General features: G+C 40.1%; 1 protein-coding gene and 1 long non-coding RNA gene across 4 annotated transcripts in view; one reads left to right on the top strand and one right to left on the bottom strand.

The window, feature by feature from the left end:
• Positions 1–18,500, bottom strand: part of LOC110827892 (uncharacterized) — a 167,546-nt gene that overhangs the window by 142,745 nt on the left and 6,301 nt on the right. The gene's annotated exons all lie outside the window — the stretch shown is intronic.
• The window catches only part of Oatp26F (Organic anion transporting polypeptide 26F), a 55,291-nt gene that overhangs the window by 31,498 nt on the left and 5,293 nt on the right, over positions 1–18,500 (top strand). For all 3 annotated transcript variants that reach the window (XM_022059995.2, XM_022059994.2, XM_022059996.2), the window contains 7 exons: positions 3,328–3,635; positions 4,141–4,306; positions 7,813–7,915; positions 13,515–13,636; positions 14,480–14,722; positions 15,314–15,512; positions 17,330–17,483. In XM_022059995.2, coding sequence (XP_021915687.2) covers positions 3,328–3,635; positions 4,141–4,306; positions 7,813–7,915; positions 13,515–13,636; positions 14,480–14,722; positions 15,314–15,512; positions 17,330–17,483 — 1,295 coding nt within the window. The remainder of the gene's footprint in view (positions 1–3,327; positions 3,636–4,140; positions 4,307–7,812; positions 7,916–13,514; positions 13,637–14,479; positions 14,723–15,313; positions 15,513–17,329; positions 17,484–18,500) is intronic.

Genomic DNA, 18,500 nt, shown 5'->3' with positions numbered 1-18,500 from the left:
ACTTAACAGTTCAATATGTAACTATAAAAAGGAGAAGTTCTGAACCATCATTATCATGGCTTTATCTTTATAGCAATTTACTTTTGTTCTTAACTCGAAGCTTCTAATTACAGACTGAATTGTATAGAAGTTCATTCACGCCAACCCCTAACACTAGGGCAAGTTAACCCTGCACATTGTGCCCTCTCTTAAGCGAAAAGGAAGCAGTAAGTTTGCAACTTGTTAGAAGCCTATTGTATACATACCCACCCCACCTCTCCACATGGCTGCAATATTGGAAAACTTCATTATGAATCTATCGTGCTCAGTATTTAGAATGGCCTGGATCTCCCCTTACCTATTCAACATAGAATCCGCCCTATTGCTTATTCACCCCCTCACAAAACCATATTGGTAAGGTTTCCTATCATCCCCTTCATTTTAAAAAAAACCACCATCACAATCGGGAAGGTTCACAGAAGTAACCTCCAGCGGAAGAAATTTGATAATATATCTGGCACGTGCGAGGGAGATAAGAAATGGATTAAGAATTTTGGTTGGAAGACTCAAGAGGCGATGGAAGTATAATATTGAAATGAACCTCAAATAAAATTAGTTCTATAAAAGCATAGAATGTCCTGACTAACTATCAACTGCTGAAGTTACTTCTTGCTAGCTCAGTTAGTTGCTGGTCTGTCTTATTTATGGGTCACTGGCTTAAAACACACTGTAATGAAAATTTTAATACGTTACAAACTAAAGCACAATATTCCAAATTTCAACAAAACTAGATAAGAGTGGCTCAGGATAGGATTCAGCGTGAGCGTTTGTAGGCACTGTATTGATTTTTTTGAGAATCGGGTGTTGAGGAGGATATTTGGGCCTAAGAGGAAAGACGATGGGGGGTGGAGAAAACTGCATAATGACGAGCTTAAAAATCTGTACTGCTCTCCCAGTATTGTCAGGGTGATTAAGTCGAGAAGAATGAGATGGGCGGGACATGTGGCACGCATGGATGGGATATAGTGTTATTTATGTTTCCTTACGTGCTGTGTACCGGGTACTGGTTGGGAAGCCTGAGGGGAAGAGACCTCTAGGGAGACCTAGACATAGATAGGACGATAATCTCAGGAGGGATCTATGGGAGATAGGAGTTGAAGGAGACTGGATTTTGTTGACCCAGGACAGGGTCCGGTGGAGGGCTTTGGTTAATTCGGTGATGAACCTTCGGGTTCCGTAAGCCATCTAGTTGGTTGGGTCCACTATTTGGGAAGCCTGGGGGGAAGAGACCTCAGGGGAGACCTAGACGTAGATGGGAGGATAATCTCAGGCAGGATCCGTGGGAGATAGGAGTTGAAGGAGACTGGATTTTGTTGGCCCAGGACAGGGTCCGGTGGAGGGCTTTGGTTAACTCGGTGATGAACCTTCGGGTTCGGTAAGCCATCTAGTTAGTTAGTTAGTTAGTATTTAATTGAACTTCCGGCTTTCATAACAGAAGGGATGGCCCTTACGAACTGAATAACTGCCAACTGCTTAAAGAACACCCACATTCTGGGGTTATTTCCTTAAAACTTTTAAAGCACCGTGGGAAATAAACAATTATTTACTAAACAACATTAACCAACTGGTTTTTGTAAACGAGACACTTTATTTTCTTTGAAATAGGAACTTATTTTTTTAATATTGGTTAGAAAAACTTCTTGCTTCGAAGGGTTACATAATTGACCAGTCCCAGTCTCTTCTTCATCTGTTCGCTACATTATTTATCCAGCTGCATCACAAGTTAATTACACAGGCAAAGAATCAGTTTGTTAGATAGTCAGACAATTAGACGGCCGGTTAGTTAGTCAGTTATTTAGTTACTCGCTCAGCTGACTTGTTACTTAGTCGGCTAGTTAGTGGCTCATTTATTTACACATACGCATGTTTCAAAACGAAAGGAGGAAATATTTTTATTTAATAAATGTCTCAAGATTTAGCAAATAACAAAGTATATGAACGTAACAAATGAAGTTCCACGGAGTAGTCATTCTTGAAAATCTAGCAGTACTCTCAGCTAGTCAAGATATTTCCCGTCTTCTATGGAAAATGGAGGTTCATTACCGTGCTCACAAGAGCCCGCCATCCAGAGCCACATTAATCCAACCCTATGTCCCTAAGATCTATTTTTATATGATCTTCCCATCTGTGCCCACATCTTCCATATCTTCGATCACAGTAATTTATCGTCTAATAAAATTATTTTTATATGAACCGTATCAAATCTCTAAGTGTGCGCGGACGTACTCATGTGAACCAAGCTTCTTCATTCTTCTTCCACTCACCGGAAACTCACGACTGCGGTAAACGCAAACTCCATTTGTGAAAGTGATTGGAACCTAATAAAAGCCTTGCCCCAACCCCCCATCCCCACCCCCGCTCTCATTCCTTGCTCCCTCGCCCTTCATGCACGATGCTGCTGTAATTTCAAGGGACGATGTGTCGTCTGAGTACTAGGATTATCATGTCTGTGTGACGCATCTCGATATCTCGCGGGGAACTCCCGAAGCTATATCATAATGATTCAAGTGGCTCAGATAAGTGCCGCAGGATATCTGTCTGTTCTCGAGAGATCGACTGCAACCAGGAGCACGACATTCATTAACGACGGCTTTAAGTGACGCGTGGATCCACGACGGTGTTTCTTCCGATGACACTTCGAAATAATCGTAGGGATATTTGATTTCAGTTGGCAGCTACATCAGTTTTCTTTTGTTATTCCCCATCCTTATTTATTTCTTCATCTCTCAATTCTTTCTTTCGTCCTGACACTTTTCTTTCCGTTTCATCATTCTGTTAATCAATTACAAAGTAGAAATCGAATGTAAATTTATTTTACAATGGGATTTGAGGTTTTCTACGGCGGTGAGTCCGCAAATGGCTCTCTTTTGGGTAGTAACGCCGTGTAGTCTAGTAGACATTTAACAGCACTTCAGTGGTCTTTGCAGCCTCCATAAACAGGGCGATGATATTCGTAAACTTCTACAAGACTACACGGCGCTGTAACTCAGAAGACAGACATCTTAGAATTTTTCAGTAATTAGCAGAGCCGCGAGAAATTTGTGAGATTTCAGATTCTCACGGCGGTTTGTAAGAAGATGGTTGTATTCTGGGTTATTGCGCCGTGTATCTGGTAGAAGTATGCCGACGTTTCATAATACAAATACTACTGATTTGCAAGTGTTGTATGCATGTCTGTAGACCTTTTTACAGAGCTCATCAGTCTGTTAATCCAGTTCTTCAGGTCTATATGTTCAATATGGAACTACGGACGTTCGAGTGTCATGCAGAATGTGCTACTCATTTCAGGAATGGTTGTGAACGGGTTTGTGAACGTGGTGATAACAACCATAGAACGCCGGTTCGGTCTCCGGTCCTCGCAGTCAGGTCTGGTAGCGGGTGGCTACGACATCGCATCCTTCGCGTGCCTCATACCTGTGACGTATCTGGGCGGACGCCCTGGGGCTAGCAAACCCCGATGGCTTGGTTGGGGCGTCCTCCTCATGGGGATTGGCTCCTTGGTATTCACAGTCCCGCACTTTGCCGTGGGTCCGTACCGCGGCGCTACTCATCACTCCAGTACCTGCCAAATTTTCATAAATACTTCCACTAATACGGTAAGCATCAGGTCATGATCACCTGTTCACTTTCGTGCATCATTATTGACTTTCTCAGTTATTACTTCAGTAAAACTTTTTGCATCTTCGTGCCTTCTTAACTACTTACTTATCTGCTTAAGCATTTATTTAACATTCACTTATTTATTTGCATAATAAATTATATTATACCGTTATACATAACGGTATAGATTCGCAAGAAAGTATTTTCTACTTTCTCTGGTGACAGAACTTGATTTTTGTCCAGTTTAAACCTATGTGGTGTTCTTCCCACCTCTGGGTGTCTTCTGCCCTGTTGTGTCTGCCATACTCTCTCAAGGTGTCTTTCACACGATGCAGACCACTGCGTAAAATAATTTTAAATAAGATATTTTCATTTATATTAAATTTGGTACAAAAAAAATTTGAAAATAATTTTACACACAATGACTAAAATGAAGCAGCCATTATATTTATTCCAGAACTCCTTGCTTAACCGATACATTTATTTATTTATTTTCCGCAGGGCGACTGCAGCGACTTTGAAGAAGGTAGTGAGCATCATGCGAATCACATGTGGCTCTTTTTGGTCGGCCAGCTCCTACATGGAGCCGGCGCTTCTCCACTTTATACTCTGGGTGTCACATTCATCGACGAAAACGTATCGAAGAAGATGTCTTCGGTGTATCTTGGTGAGTGGACGGAAAAACGCAACTTCAGATTAAACAAACAAACAAACAAGGAGGATAGCATCGCATGCATCCTGACTTGTTAAAACATTTAAGACCTCCAACGACGCTGTTTAGTCTCTAAAGTTTATATAGTGTCAATTGATACGGGAAGATTAAAATTGGAAAGTTGGTAACACTTCTGAAGGAGGCGGTCGTGGTCTGTTACAGGAATTATCCCAGAATATTCCTGGAGTTAATGAGTAAATCTACAAGTTGTGTTCTGTTAAAATAATATTATGATTTATTTATGAAAACACATTCAAAAAATAATAACAGACCAGAATAATCAGATGAAAATAAGGTCCTATGTTTTTCTTCAAGCAAATTCGTTTATTAAAATGGTTAAAATAACTTCGAGTTCCACGCAAATCATATTGTCGTAGTGTGTTTTGCCGAAAATATGATAAATATATCGCCACCTGGAAACACTGAAACGGATACGAGCAGATATTTTCGCAGGCGCAGAGATTCTTTACGCAGAGGAAAAGAACCCGGTGCCCTGCTCCTCCCTTCACAAACGCACGTACGCGATGTTTCTCATAATTAAAAGTTGAAAATTTCCCACAGGAACAATAAAATTATTGTTCTCTAACTTCTGCATAATTTTTTGTTAATTCCACCAAACTTCTTCCCTTTGGAAATGTGACCTGGTGGAAGAAAGTGTAATTAAAATAAGAAGAAGAAGAAGAAGAAGAAGAAGAAGAAGGCTCACGTATTAAATGAAGTTACTATCCTGTGGCAACATCAGCTTTTACAAGCTACCTGAATTCTCCAACTTTGCTTATTAAGAACAAAAGAGAGAGAGAGAGAGAGAGAGAGAGAGAGAGTTCCCCACAGAAAAGGAAAAACAACTTTTTCTAAATATTTTTCACAAAATACAAGAAATGGTTAGTTACTTTTAAAACATACGAAGGAATAGATTAAACAAAAATTGTATGTACTGTTCTCTCTCTCTCGCACGAGGGTCATGAAACATGTCACAATTGCGATTTATTCCTACTCATTCCAGTTTCTTTGCGCTTAATCATGTCCTAAAGCTATTTGACGTCAAATAAGCTGAACTTCGCCCAGACTGAAACTTCTGTTCCGAATTTCGGCTCGGAGCACAACTCTTTCGGCACATAAAACTTTGGCTTTCGGGTGACTCCTAGTATATTCATCGCAGTTTCCTCCAAAATCATCTCAACCCAAGATAAAACAGTGTCAGATCTATAATAGTTTAAATGAATCTTAAAGAAATACGGTAGGCAGTGGATTCAACTGGCTCAGGACAAGGACTGGTGGCGGTATCTTGCGAACGCGGTAATGAACCTTCGAGTTCCATAAAATGAGGGAAATATCTTGACTAGGTTAGCTACTAGAGATAGGTGTAATATTTAAAACACTTGATTTTACAAATATATTTTTTTCGAATTTGTACTGAATACCGATTTTTACTCTCACATAAACAGAAATTTAGACAGAATATTAATATCATCTACACACCAACACACACATGAATACAACATGGCGGACAAGATAGAACGATAAATACATTTCTGGCAATAAATGTGATGAGTGTTGCCAGCATCGTTTGTCTTGTGTCCAGTACATCCCATCATCAGCGTCAATGCTACGCCCCTTTGTTAACAGCTTAATGTCAGAAGCAATTGCATCTGAGCTGTGTGTTGTGGGAAAAATACAGCACAGATGTTACACATATTTACTTGTTGAATGTGCCGTTCCCACGGAGACTTTCACCTCAGAATTTATGTAACAATAGGATCAGGGTAAACGCGACACACTATTATGCCGATATATCTTAGGTTTTATATAAAAAGGGCCTAAGTATTATGCGATTCCTTTTCCTTCATTATGAAGACTCGACACAACTCTATTCAACGCATGTAAATTAAGGTAAATGTGACAAATATCAGCACTTTCCGCACTGTAGTGTATGTGACGTTTACAACAAATTGTTGTTCTTTTGGTACCAGCGACGAAGATGAAGCAACTAACTCAAACACGGAATACGCCACAACCTGGGAGCACAAACAGCTTATCTCCGTTTTAATTCTTCCACAAAATCGGACTGTGAATGGAAACAGGACACTGAGGGCCGAATTGTACACAGGGGTGTGTATAAAGGCGAGGCCAAACAAAGTAGTGAGAGCGTTTTCTCACACCTCAGCTGAGCTATGTAAAACAACGCGAGCTTCCAATTACAGTCGTCTTCAAGGATGCACGAGCACAAAGCAGCGTCCATAAATTGGATTTCGTTATTTTCTCAGCCACCATCTTATTTATATACTGACTTATTTACTTAATTTATCACACAAGTTACTAATGACTTATGCAATTACTTGCCCATTACAGTCTCATTGACTATTAATTTATGCGTCATTTAATACTCTACTCACGTATACTCCTAGCTTTGTTCCCCCGAACATTTCCGAGCGACATTTATCTCGTCCATGTATGCTATATGTCCCACCCATCTCACCCGCCTTAATTCAATCACTCTAATAATATGATATTACACGAAACCTACAAATTATTACACTTATCATTACAAATGTTTTCCCCAATCCAATTTTATTTAATTTCTCTTGGGTTGAAATATTCAGCGCGGCACATTGTCAGTTCTCCCTGATGTACCCTATTTAGGCTTGTACATCCCTGAATTAAATTCTCCAGAGCCCCATGCCACATAACAGCTTGGCGACTGTAACCCCCGCAAGATGGCACCCGTAACCAGTAGCACACAAATATTGGTTAGAGGACTCATTTTGCCCTGTTATTATACCCTGGAGGAGGGGTTTCCCTTCCCACGTGTGCAATGTGTTACATTTATAACAATTATAATACATAGTTAGGTTAGAGTACCCCGCGAATTAGATTAATGAGTCTCGTGGGATTTCTACCTCGTCTTTACATACTCTTCCTTAATCTTCGCTTCTATTTTCCTTCTCCCTTCCCTTTCGCACTCCATTCGAGAGCACTAGAAGTTGATAAATTGACGCTGTAATAAAGAAAGTACACCGACAGGACATCGAATTTATATCCAGTCCTACACGTGTAACTAGAAATACATAAAGATTGCTGTCTGTGTTCTGGATTGCTACGCCGTGTAGTTTGGTAGATATTTACCGACGTTTCAGATGTTCTTGCTGCCTCCATCATCACGGCAACTCCTGGTGATGGAGGCAGCAAGAACATCTGAAACGTCGGTAAACTTCTACCAGACTACACGATGCTACAATCCAGACCACAGACATCTTCAGACTCCCCGCCCGGAGAAAATCAAAACCTCACCTCACTGATACATGAAAATTATATTATTTATATCAGTTAAATATCATTCATTACGAAATTGTTTTAAATCATCTGTAGGCTAGTAATTTAAGACAATGATTTTTATCATTGCAAAATGGAAAGTTTTTTCACGTATTTGTGTATTACATTATCATTTAATTTCTGTGTTGTAGGTATCTACTACACTACAGCCATAATTGGACCCGCCCTCGGCTACGTACTGGGGGGTCAACTGCTTAAGATCTACACAGACCATCTCTCCGTGGATCCAACAGAGTAAGTTTAACGCTTCTATTAAGAACATGATTTAACAACGCCGTTACAACTAAAGATGTTATAAATTTTCGAATAATACACAGAAAAATGATCATTAATGATAAATAGGTATTAGGTACTATCACAACGCTTCTCTCAAAATATCTCAGACAGGACAGCCGTATCTGGGAACCGGAATACGAAAAAAAGTTTATAAACCCCAAAATGCATCATACCAATTGAAATTATTTGAGTACGTAAGCCTGTAATCTTATGCATTCTTCGTTAATTCTTCTTCAAGGCGCAAACAGCTCGCACTAGCCTTAATCTTAACTTACACAGCGCCGAATGTATTGAGAAGCTGATTAAATGTGAATTAAATGTAAATAAGTAATGATTTTGACGTCTTAAATCGTGGCCAATTTCAATGTACTATTCTGCCACCCGACTGGAGCGACTAATAAAACATAGAACCGGATATCCGGTAACAGAGCCGGGATTCAAACAGGTACCTTCCGAATATAAGTCCACACTTTATCGCTATGCAGTTTCTTAGAACGTAAGACTCGCACATTTTAACACAATTTTCTTTTTTTCCGTAATTCATGGACTCGGCAATAAGACACAAATCATGTCCCTTCGCCTCTGTCTCGTCTTGACATTCTCGTGACGGTATTTCACATCCACCGGCTGTAAGTCAAATGAAATATGGCGACCAGGTTTTCCGCGTTCAGAAAAGGAACGAATTTGACTCCCCCTGCCCCCGTCGTCATCGTATTTTATTCTTAGAGTGGTTTTACATACATAAATCTTCCCTACGTAGCCAGAATCATAAGTTGCTTGGAGGGTGGGAATCCATTTGTGATGGAACATGCACCAAAGTATCAGCTCTGTTTTCAGCCTCGATTCGATATCATGAAATGGAGTTGGCTGTAATACGGAATAAGCCCCACTTTCGTTCACACGACAAATACAATTAAACGCTAAGTACGATTTGAGGTTTTCACAGCAGAGATTCCGAAGATGGCTGTCTTCTGGGTTGTAACGCCGCGTAGTCTGGTTCTTTACCAACGTTATCGTCAAGGTGATAAGTGGCCCTGATGATGGAGGTACAAAGGACCTCTGAAACGTCGGTAAACTTCTGCCAGACTACACGGCGCTACAATCCAGAAGACCGCCATCTTCAAATGCTGTTCTTTTGGGGTTTGGAGCCGCGTAGACTCGTCGGTAGATACCAACGTTTCGGAGAAACATATTGTCTCCATCTTCATAGCTTCAGTCCTTGGCCGGTTCAACAATTCTCAATTTCTGAAAGAAGTGTCAGTACTCTGGAGTTAATTTCTCAGTCTTCTATTTAGTTATACAGGTGGCCATTTTTAAACTGAAGGATCTTCTTGGACATTTTCCTTCGCCTTTTACGTAATTTAGAAAAACAATATTTAGGAAGCTGTGTTTCCGAAATGTTGTTTTAAATGAATAGACAAGTTATATATTTCACTAGATATGTTGATAATTAGATACCGAACACACTAACCGCGAGGTCTAATCCCATGCTACATGCATGGTCAGTTGATAGCTGAGCAGGTCATTCGGCAGTTCCAGTACACAGGTGGTTGTGCCAGTGGCAAGGCGAGTTGCTGGCTGGTTCCCTGCTACCTGTAGAGAAGTATCGTGCGTGTTACGTCGTAGCCATCTTACCGAAAAGTTTAATATCACTGGACAGATGACACATAGGGGTAATCTTAAAGGAACACCCTCCCTGCTGAATTATTCAGAAGCACATCTTTTGTCCTCTTCTTTACCCCAGCTGCTCTCTCTTACGGTCCCCGACCAAACTATTACACACATCTGCATGGCAATGTATAAACGACACACGTCGAACATCAAACACAATTCTTGTTGATAGTAATATGTTTACCGAAATATACATAACGGCATGCTAAAATTAGGCACGATATCCCCTTTAACATTCAAAATGGTTACCCAATGATAATGATACCAGGCAAACAAACCCATAATTTCACACCAATGCTACTCTGTGCCGGTATTTAACAACGCTGGCTAAACCAATGGTAAAATATGACAAACATGGAAATGGCATGACAGAGACAAAAAGAAAGGATGCACCCAGCAGAAATAAAAACTATACAACCCTTAACTAGATACACACGTTCAGATGGAATTGTGATATATTATTTATCGACTCTGTATCAACTACAACGGTTATTTAGTTTCGGATATTCTGAGAGGGTGATCACCCTCGATGAATCTGGTAGGATTTTGAAGGAAGCGGACGTGGTCTTTGTGAAACTATATATATATACGCCTGCCTGGAATAACTGAGGAAAACCATAAAATGCTGGGGAAAGGACTGCCGGTAACCCAGTCGATATTTGAGCCAAAATTAGACAGAGCAATGCATAGCCTATATAAGAATAAGGGAAGTAGAAGAGGACAGGGAGTTCATGTTTCCTTCCCCGCTTTCTTTATATTTGTCTTTCTTATATTTTTTATTTACATCATCTGGGCATCTTATTTCTTGCACAGTCGTCTTGAAAGCATCGCTCTCGTATGCCACTTATACCTTAAATGTCTCAGTCCCCTGTATTTATATTCCTTTTAGTTTCCGTATATGAGTGCGCCATCTGCCCCCTGCCAAAGCTTGTCTCTTAGCCCACGACTATTCAGCACTTCGTACTCGAGAATGTGTGCGGTACTCCCTTTAGCTCGTTTCAGCATCGTTTATGAATACTAACATTATGACGTGTAGATACGAGAAGGCAAGAAATAAAGTTGAATGGTTATACGGTATTAAAGTATTATGCCACCTCCTTTGGGGGCTTCACGACATGCTTAACATAAGGTCTAAAAGAACTTGTTTTCAAAAAAACCCATTTATTTTTCTGTTTATTTCCAGAAAGATTTATGATAAATTTTAATAAAATATTAAACTGCCTTCTGCTTTAAAAATGTAGATATTTTCAGTTTATTATATGAAATATGGACACGACGTGACTTAAGTTGCTTTCATAAAGACATTCCAGTTTTCTATCTGCGTCAACGACACCAGCACTAAAGGTGAAAGATTCGGCGGTCGGATAAGGAAATGCCATTTATTTCTTCTGTGGTATTTTTCAGCCATTCGAGGCAAAGCTGGAATAATATGTTGAAACATCCATCTCCAAATGTTGTTATAAACTGAATTCTTAATAATATATGCAGAAATATATATGCAGATATCTGCAATAAATAAACGTCAAGGCAGATGTGTGCAAAATATTAAAAATAACGCGTTTGAAGAACGTTTTGATAAATCCATAGATATACGTTTCCACTATTTCCTATGGCCCGGCAAAACCTGACAAGGAGCCCACAGCACCGCTTATCTGTGACTTAGCGACCACTGTACCCTAAACCTTCTGGTTACTGCAGAATCACGGGCAAGGAACAGGCGGAGTTAGAGCCACCCCGCCTCATACTGAGGGGCTCAAACCCCTGCAGGCTAATGTTACAATATCGCCATTTCTTCCATCAGCCTTCCTCGACCCTTCTTCCTGTGAGATGATCAACAAAGCCGCAGCGGACTGGACTCACGTCAGACATCGTCAACATCTTCCCACCTACAACATATTCTTCTTTCCCTTTCTGTTTTATTATTTATTTTTTCCTTCTTGCCTTCTTTCACGTATTCATTCTTTACCTTTCTTCTCATCTTCAAGAAAGGGGCAAACAAATGAAAAGCGTCTTTGTACTATATACACATAAAAACTTTCCAAGAATACTCCTTTAGATCCTGATCCACGCATAAATCACAAAGTTCCTTCTTACGTTGGAGAAGTACTTTAAATTTTCAGGGCAATTCATACTTCTTAAGTCAAAAAGTTTTCTTATATTCAAAAGTTTGAAATTTGTGATTTTCCATTAGAATACGGGATTACATTTCATAACCATACTGAACAACGCACCATATGACAGTATTATACCTTTCGAACTTCTTTAATAAGCGTCTATATATGAATTAAGTCGAACCCAATCAATTATTTCATTAAAAATTGCCAACTTCGAAATTTGACATATCCCTGCTTCTCGTTCTATAGTCGAAGAGGCCATCGACAAAATCCAGATACTATCAAATAACGTCTATTTAACGGTTTTATTCTCACACGTACTACAGAGAAAGTGTTCCATCGCCAAAATTAGCAAATTTACGTTAAATACACATCTGGGCCATTCCGGGTCCAGTTTAGTTCGTGAGTGAATACCTTCAGAGCGTCAGAGTTCAGTTCCATCAGAACGAGTTGTTAATGATACTACTTCTAAGTCATTTCTTTTATACTTTATGTTTCGTCAGTGCGAATAACTCACGACGACTATCCAGCCACTTTTAAAACACAAAATCTTTCTGGCAAGGCTCTGTGTTCCGCGGACACTTCCAGGTCTGGGAGTAGAAACAATTGCACGTTCTGATCAAGACATAAATTTCACTGTCCCTTGTCCCTACGGTGTAATATTCACAGGATTAGAAGGGGGCAGCTACTGGCGATGAAACAGGAGTGTAGGACTAGAAGTTGTTTGCAGACGAAAGTTTATCAGCCAACCGTCAGCATCTCCTCGCCTTTCAGACGTTGGGATTGGAATGGGTGAAAGCAAAGACTGAGGAATGAGATGGAATGGGGGAAGAACTTAAACAAACAGATTGGATGCATCACTTTGCACGGATGAAATGTGGGGGGGTAGGTAAACGAGAATATGATTACAGTATAAGGGTGGCGAATTATGCCTTATGCTTCTACACGTTCTGAGGAAAGTGTGGGAAGGAGGTTGGACCACATTTTAGAACAACGATTACTGCATTTCAAATGAGGAAAATGGAATTGATTAGCAAGTTATTATCGCCGCAAAATCCGCGAAAAATGTGGATGGAAAGACGCACGGAAGAGATATAAACTCTATAACCAAATTCGCCACAGACACCCCTTCCAGCCGGTGCATTTTTTTTTATCACGTAGGAATTAATCTCTCGTTCCACTGATTTTATTCATATTAATAGGGGAGAGAGCTGTAACTCAAAATGAAAGGGTTTACAGAGTATGTGCAAGTTTTATAAAATGGTCCAAGTGCAAGATTATTAACTATATCATATTTACAATTTATCTAGAATCGTAAAAATCTTTGTAAATTTTTCACCTGAAATTACCCGATATCCGTATGACACAATTCAGTAGGTTTTACTCAACAACAGGTCTAAATAAAGAATTGAAAACAGGGCAGAGAAATTTCATAATGGGGAGCATTATAATAAATGCCTTTCAACAAATATTATGGTTGCCAAATCGTGGAAAATGAGATAAGCGAAATATGTAGCACGCATTACGGATTTTATTAAATGCAACTCCGTCATGTTCTATAACAGAAATTAATTACCGCCAATACGTTTATTTTGTCTTTCGAAAGGCCTCGCTGTCCTTGAGAAATGACGGCATTCTAATACGTTCCAGAAATTCACCCCGTGTTTCTAACGCTGGTTCGTACAGATACAAGCTTAATCTTAAGGAAACTGTAACATTATTTGCATATGGCCACCGAACTGGTTTTCTGAGCCTACTTCTGTTCGTTTCAGACTGGGCCTAACACCAAACAGCAATGTGTGGGTCGGCGCCTGGTGGATAGGCTTCCTGCTCGCCGCTGTCATGTGTACGATTCTAGCAGTGCCACTTCTGGCTTTCCCGCCCGCGCTTCCAGGTAAGTTAACCTGAATTAAATCTACTCGCCGTTGGCGTATCGAATTTTAGGTTTCAGAACGACTGAACGCAGCAAATTTCGATACCGTTACATTAATAAGCAGACTAAGTGCGTCGCATTCATTTACAAGATCCAGTGCCACATAAAATTCCATTCATATTAATCTTCGTTAAATAAGAAATTACGTTATGACACGGAAGAAAATATTATTGGGGTACCCACTCGCTCCGACCAAATCTTGAAAGTAAGTTCACCTCTTGTGACAAAAGACTTAATTAAGAGCATGCGCAGACGTATCACGCATTAATCTTCATGCGCAGTGCGCAGTAGTGCATCTTACCCCGAGTCATATCAGTTTTAAAAGTTGCCTTTTCGTATCTTCCGTTAAGATTTATAACATTGTTTCAAACATATACAGAGCATCAACATTCCACAGTTTACCTTTTTAAGAAGTAAACTTAAATCTTTTTTATGCACTTCCTTCTACCGAAAGTTACGTCTCTTCGTTTTCAGTAGGTCCAGGATTTAAATCTCGGCTCAGATACCGAATAGCCTGACTAAAGTTTTCGTGGTTTTCCTCTGTCCCCAAGACAAATTCCGGGATAGTACCACGACCACTCCTTTCTATATCCTTCCCAATTATTTTTTTAATTATCACTCTATATGACACTATACAGGGAAATGGAACTACTGACAGTATCGTTAAAGAATTGTGTCATTGTATTCCTTTCCGGTATTTTTCTTGCGTTAATTCTCTCTTTCGTTCCTTCCGTCCTCCTGTCCTTCAATCGCCATTCCTTCTTATCGCCTGCTGCTGAGTCTCACGGTGTCATGTGTGTTGAGGGGCCGCGGCGCTGCAGGCGGAGAGAGTGTCAGAGGCTCACGGGAACCGCAAGACGGAGGCCTTCACCAAGATCAAGGAGCTACCTCGCGCGCTTCGCAGCCTCATCGCTAACCCGACGTTCTTTTTCCTGAATCTCGCGGGGGCCAGCGAGGGTCTGCTCATCGCTGGGTTCGCCGCTTTCCTGCCGAAACTCATCGAGAACCAGTTCAGCGTAAATGCGAGCTCGGCTGCATTGCTCATGGGTACGGTGATTAACATCCTTCATAGTAGAACTGCCCAGTACGAGAACATGAATGCCATCCACTGGGCACAATAGTGAGCCACTTCATCCCGACAACTTACTTCCCTAAAACACGTGTTACTGTATTCACTCACGTGTTTCTCAGTCACTGAACTGACCCGTAACCAGCGTGGCTTCGAGCTAACAGTCCCTCAGCTGTTCAAGAAATACCCCTCATTTTATAGAACCCGGTTTGTTGTCATGTTCACAAAAGCTCTCCACCAGTCCCTATCCTGAGATAGATGAAAGCCTCTGTATTATTTAATGACACTGAATTTGTTGTAAAGATGTTTAGAGCAACTTTTCTTGTGGAATATCAAACAGCTAGAGGTTCACGTAAATAACATTTAAATGCTCGAGTCATAAGTACCTCAAAGTAAAGAAAGATCAAATGGTTAATGCAGTTTAAGGAAATCATATTTCCTCCTCCACCAAATGTGCAGTACATTTCTCGCGTGTTAATTCCGTCAGAGTCTGTTACAGATATGCCAAGTAAAAACTGTCTTCAGTTCCTAACTTCTGAGAAACTTTTACAAGCATTACGCCTGTGTAGGGCTGGTGACAGTGCCTGCCGGGGGCGGAGGGACGTTTCTGGGGGGCTATTTGGTGAAACGCCTCAGTCTCCACTGCGCTGGAATCATCAGGTTCTGCGTCATCGCCACTCTGATTGGCGTGACGTTCACCGCGTGTTTCTTCTTGTCTTGTCCTAACCTCACATTCGCCGGAGTTACGGACCCGTACGGAAATACCAGGTCAGTGCAAACTATTTGCCTTTCCTTCGCTAGAATGATATTTCTTGCTTGGAAACAATCACTACTTAAAAGCTTAATTTTTTGCGTCATCTGTTGACACTTGAAGATACTGTGATATTCTACAACAAATATTAAACTCAACTAATCAGTCAATCACTTAATGAATGTTCAGTCGATTTAATCCTCCAACTAACACCGAAATTAAGAATACGTGGATATTTACTTCAACGTCGCCCTCATACGACTTTATTCTGCGATACTTAGCCGAGGATGCATACTCGTTCATAAAATACAATCGAATAAAACAGCGCAGGTAACATGCGACTCTCAGCGCACAATAACAAATCACATTAAAAATCTTACTTATCATACTTAAGTTTAACATAACATTCATAAGAACTTTCTGGGTTAGAGAAGTATGGCCTATTTGTTAAAACTAATATCCTTAATTTCTAGCGGCCATGAGAACTTTTAATGTGATAGCAATAGGTCCTATACTGTCAGCATTCTAACCAGAATTTTGAAGTTGTGAATCGTGACATCTTTCAAAGACGTTCCCGTGAAATATTTTGGTCCGCTTATAACTGATGAATCACTGTCTAATTTAACGTGCCACTAGTTTATTGGATGTTACAACACGCCTATTTATTATGATCATATGCTCAGTTAAATTGAAGCAGTAATTTCAGTGAACAGACAGCAGTGAGTATACTAACGTGCCAGAAAATAACTGCTAAGCAAAAGTCTGGTCTGCACTGAGGATAGAACACAATTTCACGGCTGGCAGATTTTCAGTTCCATGTGAAGCCTTCTTATCTCACTGCAGATTTAAGACTCCGAGTTGTTGCTCCTTTCTTAGAACGAACTTAATGGTCACTTAAAACACGAATACATATGAAATCGGGGTAAAGCGACCAAGTTATGCGTTATTCATTATCATTATTTCTGTTTTAACTTGGATATTTGAAATATCCTAAATTCGCCACATTTGTGTGCATAATTATTCCTTTTTAATTTAACAACAGATCAGATTCAGAAAATGCTTTCTACAATTCAGTCTATAATATTTTATCAACTACCCACGCCCTGTCTAAAATCTAAACATTAAAGCTTATGAGTATGAAATATGATCTTACTAGTGTTTTATGGGTACGAAACTTGGTCTCCCACTTCAAGGGGAGAATTTATTTTAGGACGTTTGAGAGCAAAATATTGTGATTAAGAAATATCTACTGCAGAAAATTACACACCGATTTCAATGTATGCCTATAATCTTCATCTATAGTCACTCTTACGATGATTGGGTAAACATTTGTCCTATTACGACCAGATATGTTCAAAATTTCATCGCATTTCAAGACTGTCAGAATATGAAGATTAGATGGGTACAGTATGCAGCACGAATGAAGTATATAAAAAATATACACATTTTAATCGGAATCCTTGTGATGAGAGAAACCATTTGGAATTCCTCTGTGTAGGTGGAGGGGAGATAATATTAAAATTAGAATATGAAAATGAGAAGCAATGTGTGGAATTTCGGAGTGGATATAACTGGCTCTGGATAGGGCTTTTGTGAACACTGTAATGATTCATCAGACTCCATACAAGAGGAAATTTCTTGTGGGATTTGAGATTTTTATGGCGATAATGTTCTGGGGTGTGACGCCGTGTAGATTCTCAGGTAGACATATATAAACGTTTCGGAGAAACCTACTGTCTCCATCTTCAGGGCCGAAGATGGAGACTGAAGAACATCGTTTGGGAATTTCTTGACCAGCTGAAAATATGTCCATGCATCTCTCTTTTCACTGCAGCAAAGACCTGAAGCTTTCCCTGGATAGCTCCTGCAACGCGGATTGCGGATGCAGTAGGACCCAGTTCGACCCCATTTGTGGGCTAGACGACGTCATGTACTATTCTCCATGTTATGCGGGTTGCATGCATGAGATCTCGCTCCACGATTCTAAGGTAAGCAGCGACAGGGGAAGAAATGTATCATTTTATCTATCCTGTGTCGTGTTTTTATGTATTCTTTCCACGCGGCGGATACGTCGGATAATTTATGGGAACCCTGTGCATGCCCGTCTGCCTTGTCTCCATAACTGTTCGCAGATTTTGTGATGGTTTTTCAGATTTTACAAGGACATTAAAATGTGTAATATTTATGAATAAATTTCAAAGTAAAAAAGATGGAAAGTGTCATAAATTATATATCATATTAAGATCCTTAAAACTTTTATTTGAAGCATTTTTAGATGTACTTAATAAAAGTTAAATAAATAAATAAATAAAACAGGACTCCGGGATTACAAATTACGTGTATAGTCCGCGACTGTAATCTTGATACTTGCGGGGTGAGGAAGTGGGGTGCCTCTATCGCAACGGACTTACTGCATTCCTTGCAAGTCTCAAGATTACAGTCGAGTACTGTACTAGCCACTTCGTACAATTCACTCTCATAACTTAGCGGGGTTCGCCATACAAATATTTTTTAGGAGATATTTTAAAACTCCAAAGCAAATTTTTATTTCAGGAAACAAATGTAATGCTTTCTTTAGAATTAGATAGTGGTATTTCTTCCACAACAGATGTAATGTTTATACAGCCATGACTCGATCGTCAGTGCTTCGTTAATGATAGTGAGATGAAAATCTATGTAGGGTTGACAGAGTGGCAGAGTCTTTGTGTTATCCGACCTCTTATATATGACAACTAGTTCCACCTGGTCACTTTTCCCAGATGGACACAGCACCACCCGGCAATATTACGGGGACGTCATCTTTTTACAGCCGCGTTATCGTAAAGGATCGGGGAGGCTGAGACGGAGAGCCATGTCACAAGTGTGACAGCTCACATTTAGAGAGGGAAATTTACGGCTAAACTTCCGCGTTGTTACAGTGCTTTTAACTTGATGTCTGATGCGTACTGAAATTTGAGTCTTGTACTAAAGTTCGTAACCATGAAATTGATTCGTCTGAAGTACTC

Source organism: Zootermopsis nevadensis, unplaced genomic scaffold (assembly GCF_977971745.1).
Source record: "Zootermopsis nevadensis isolate Lab colony 2312 unplaced genomic scaffold, Znev_1.0 Znev_ptg000003l, whole genome shotgun sequence".
NCBI lineage: Eukaryota > Metazoa > Arthropoda > Insecta > Blattodea > Termopsidae > Zootermopsis > Zootermopsis nevadensis.
The sequence above is the reverse complement of the archived record's forward strand: the minus strand, read 5'-3'. Positions and strand labels throughout refer to the sequence as shown.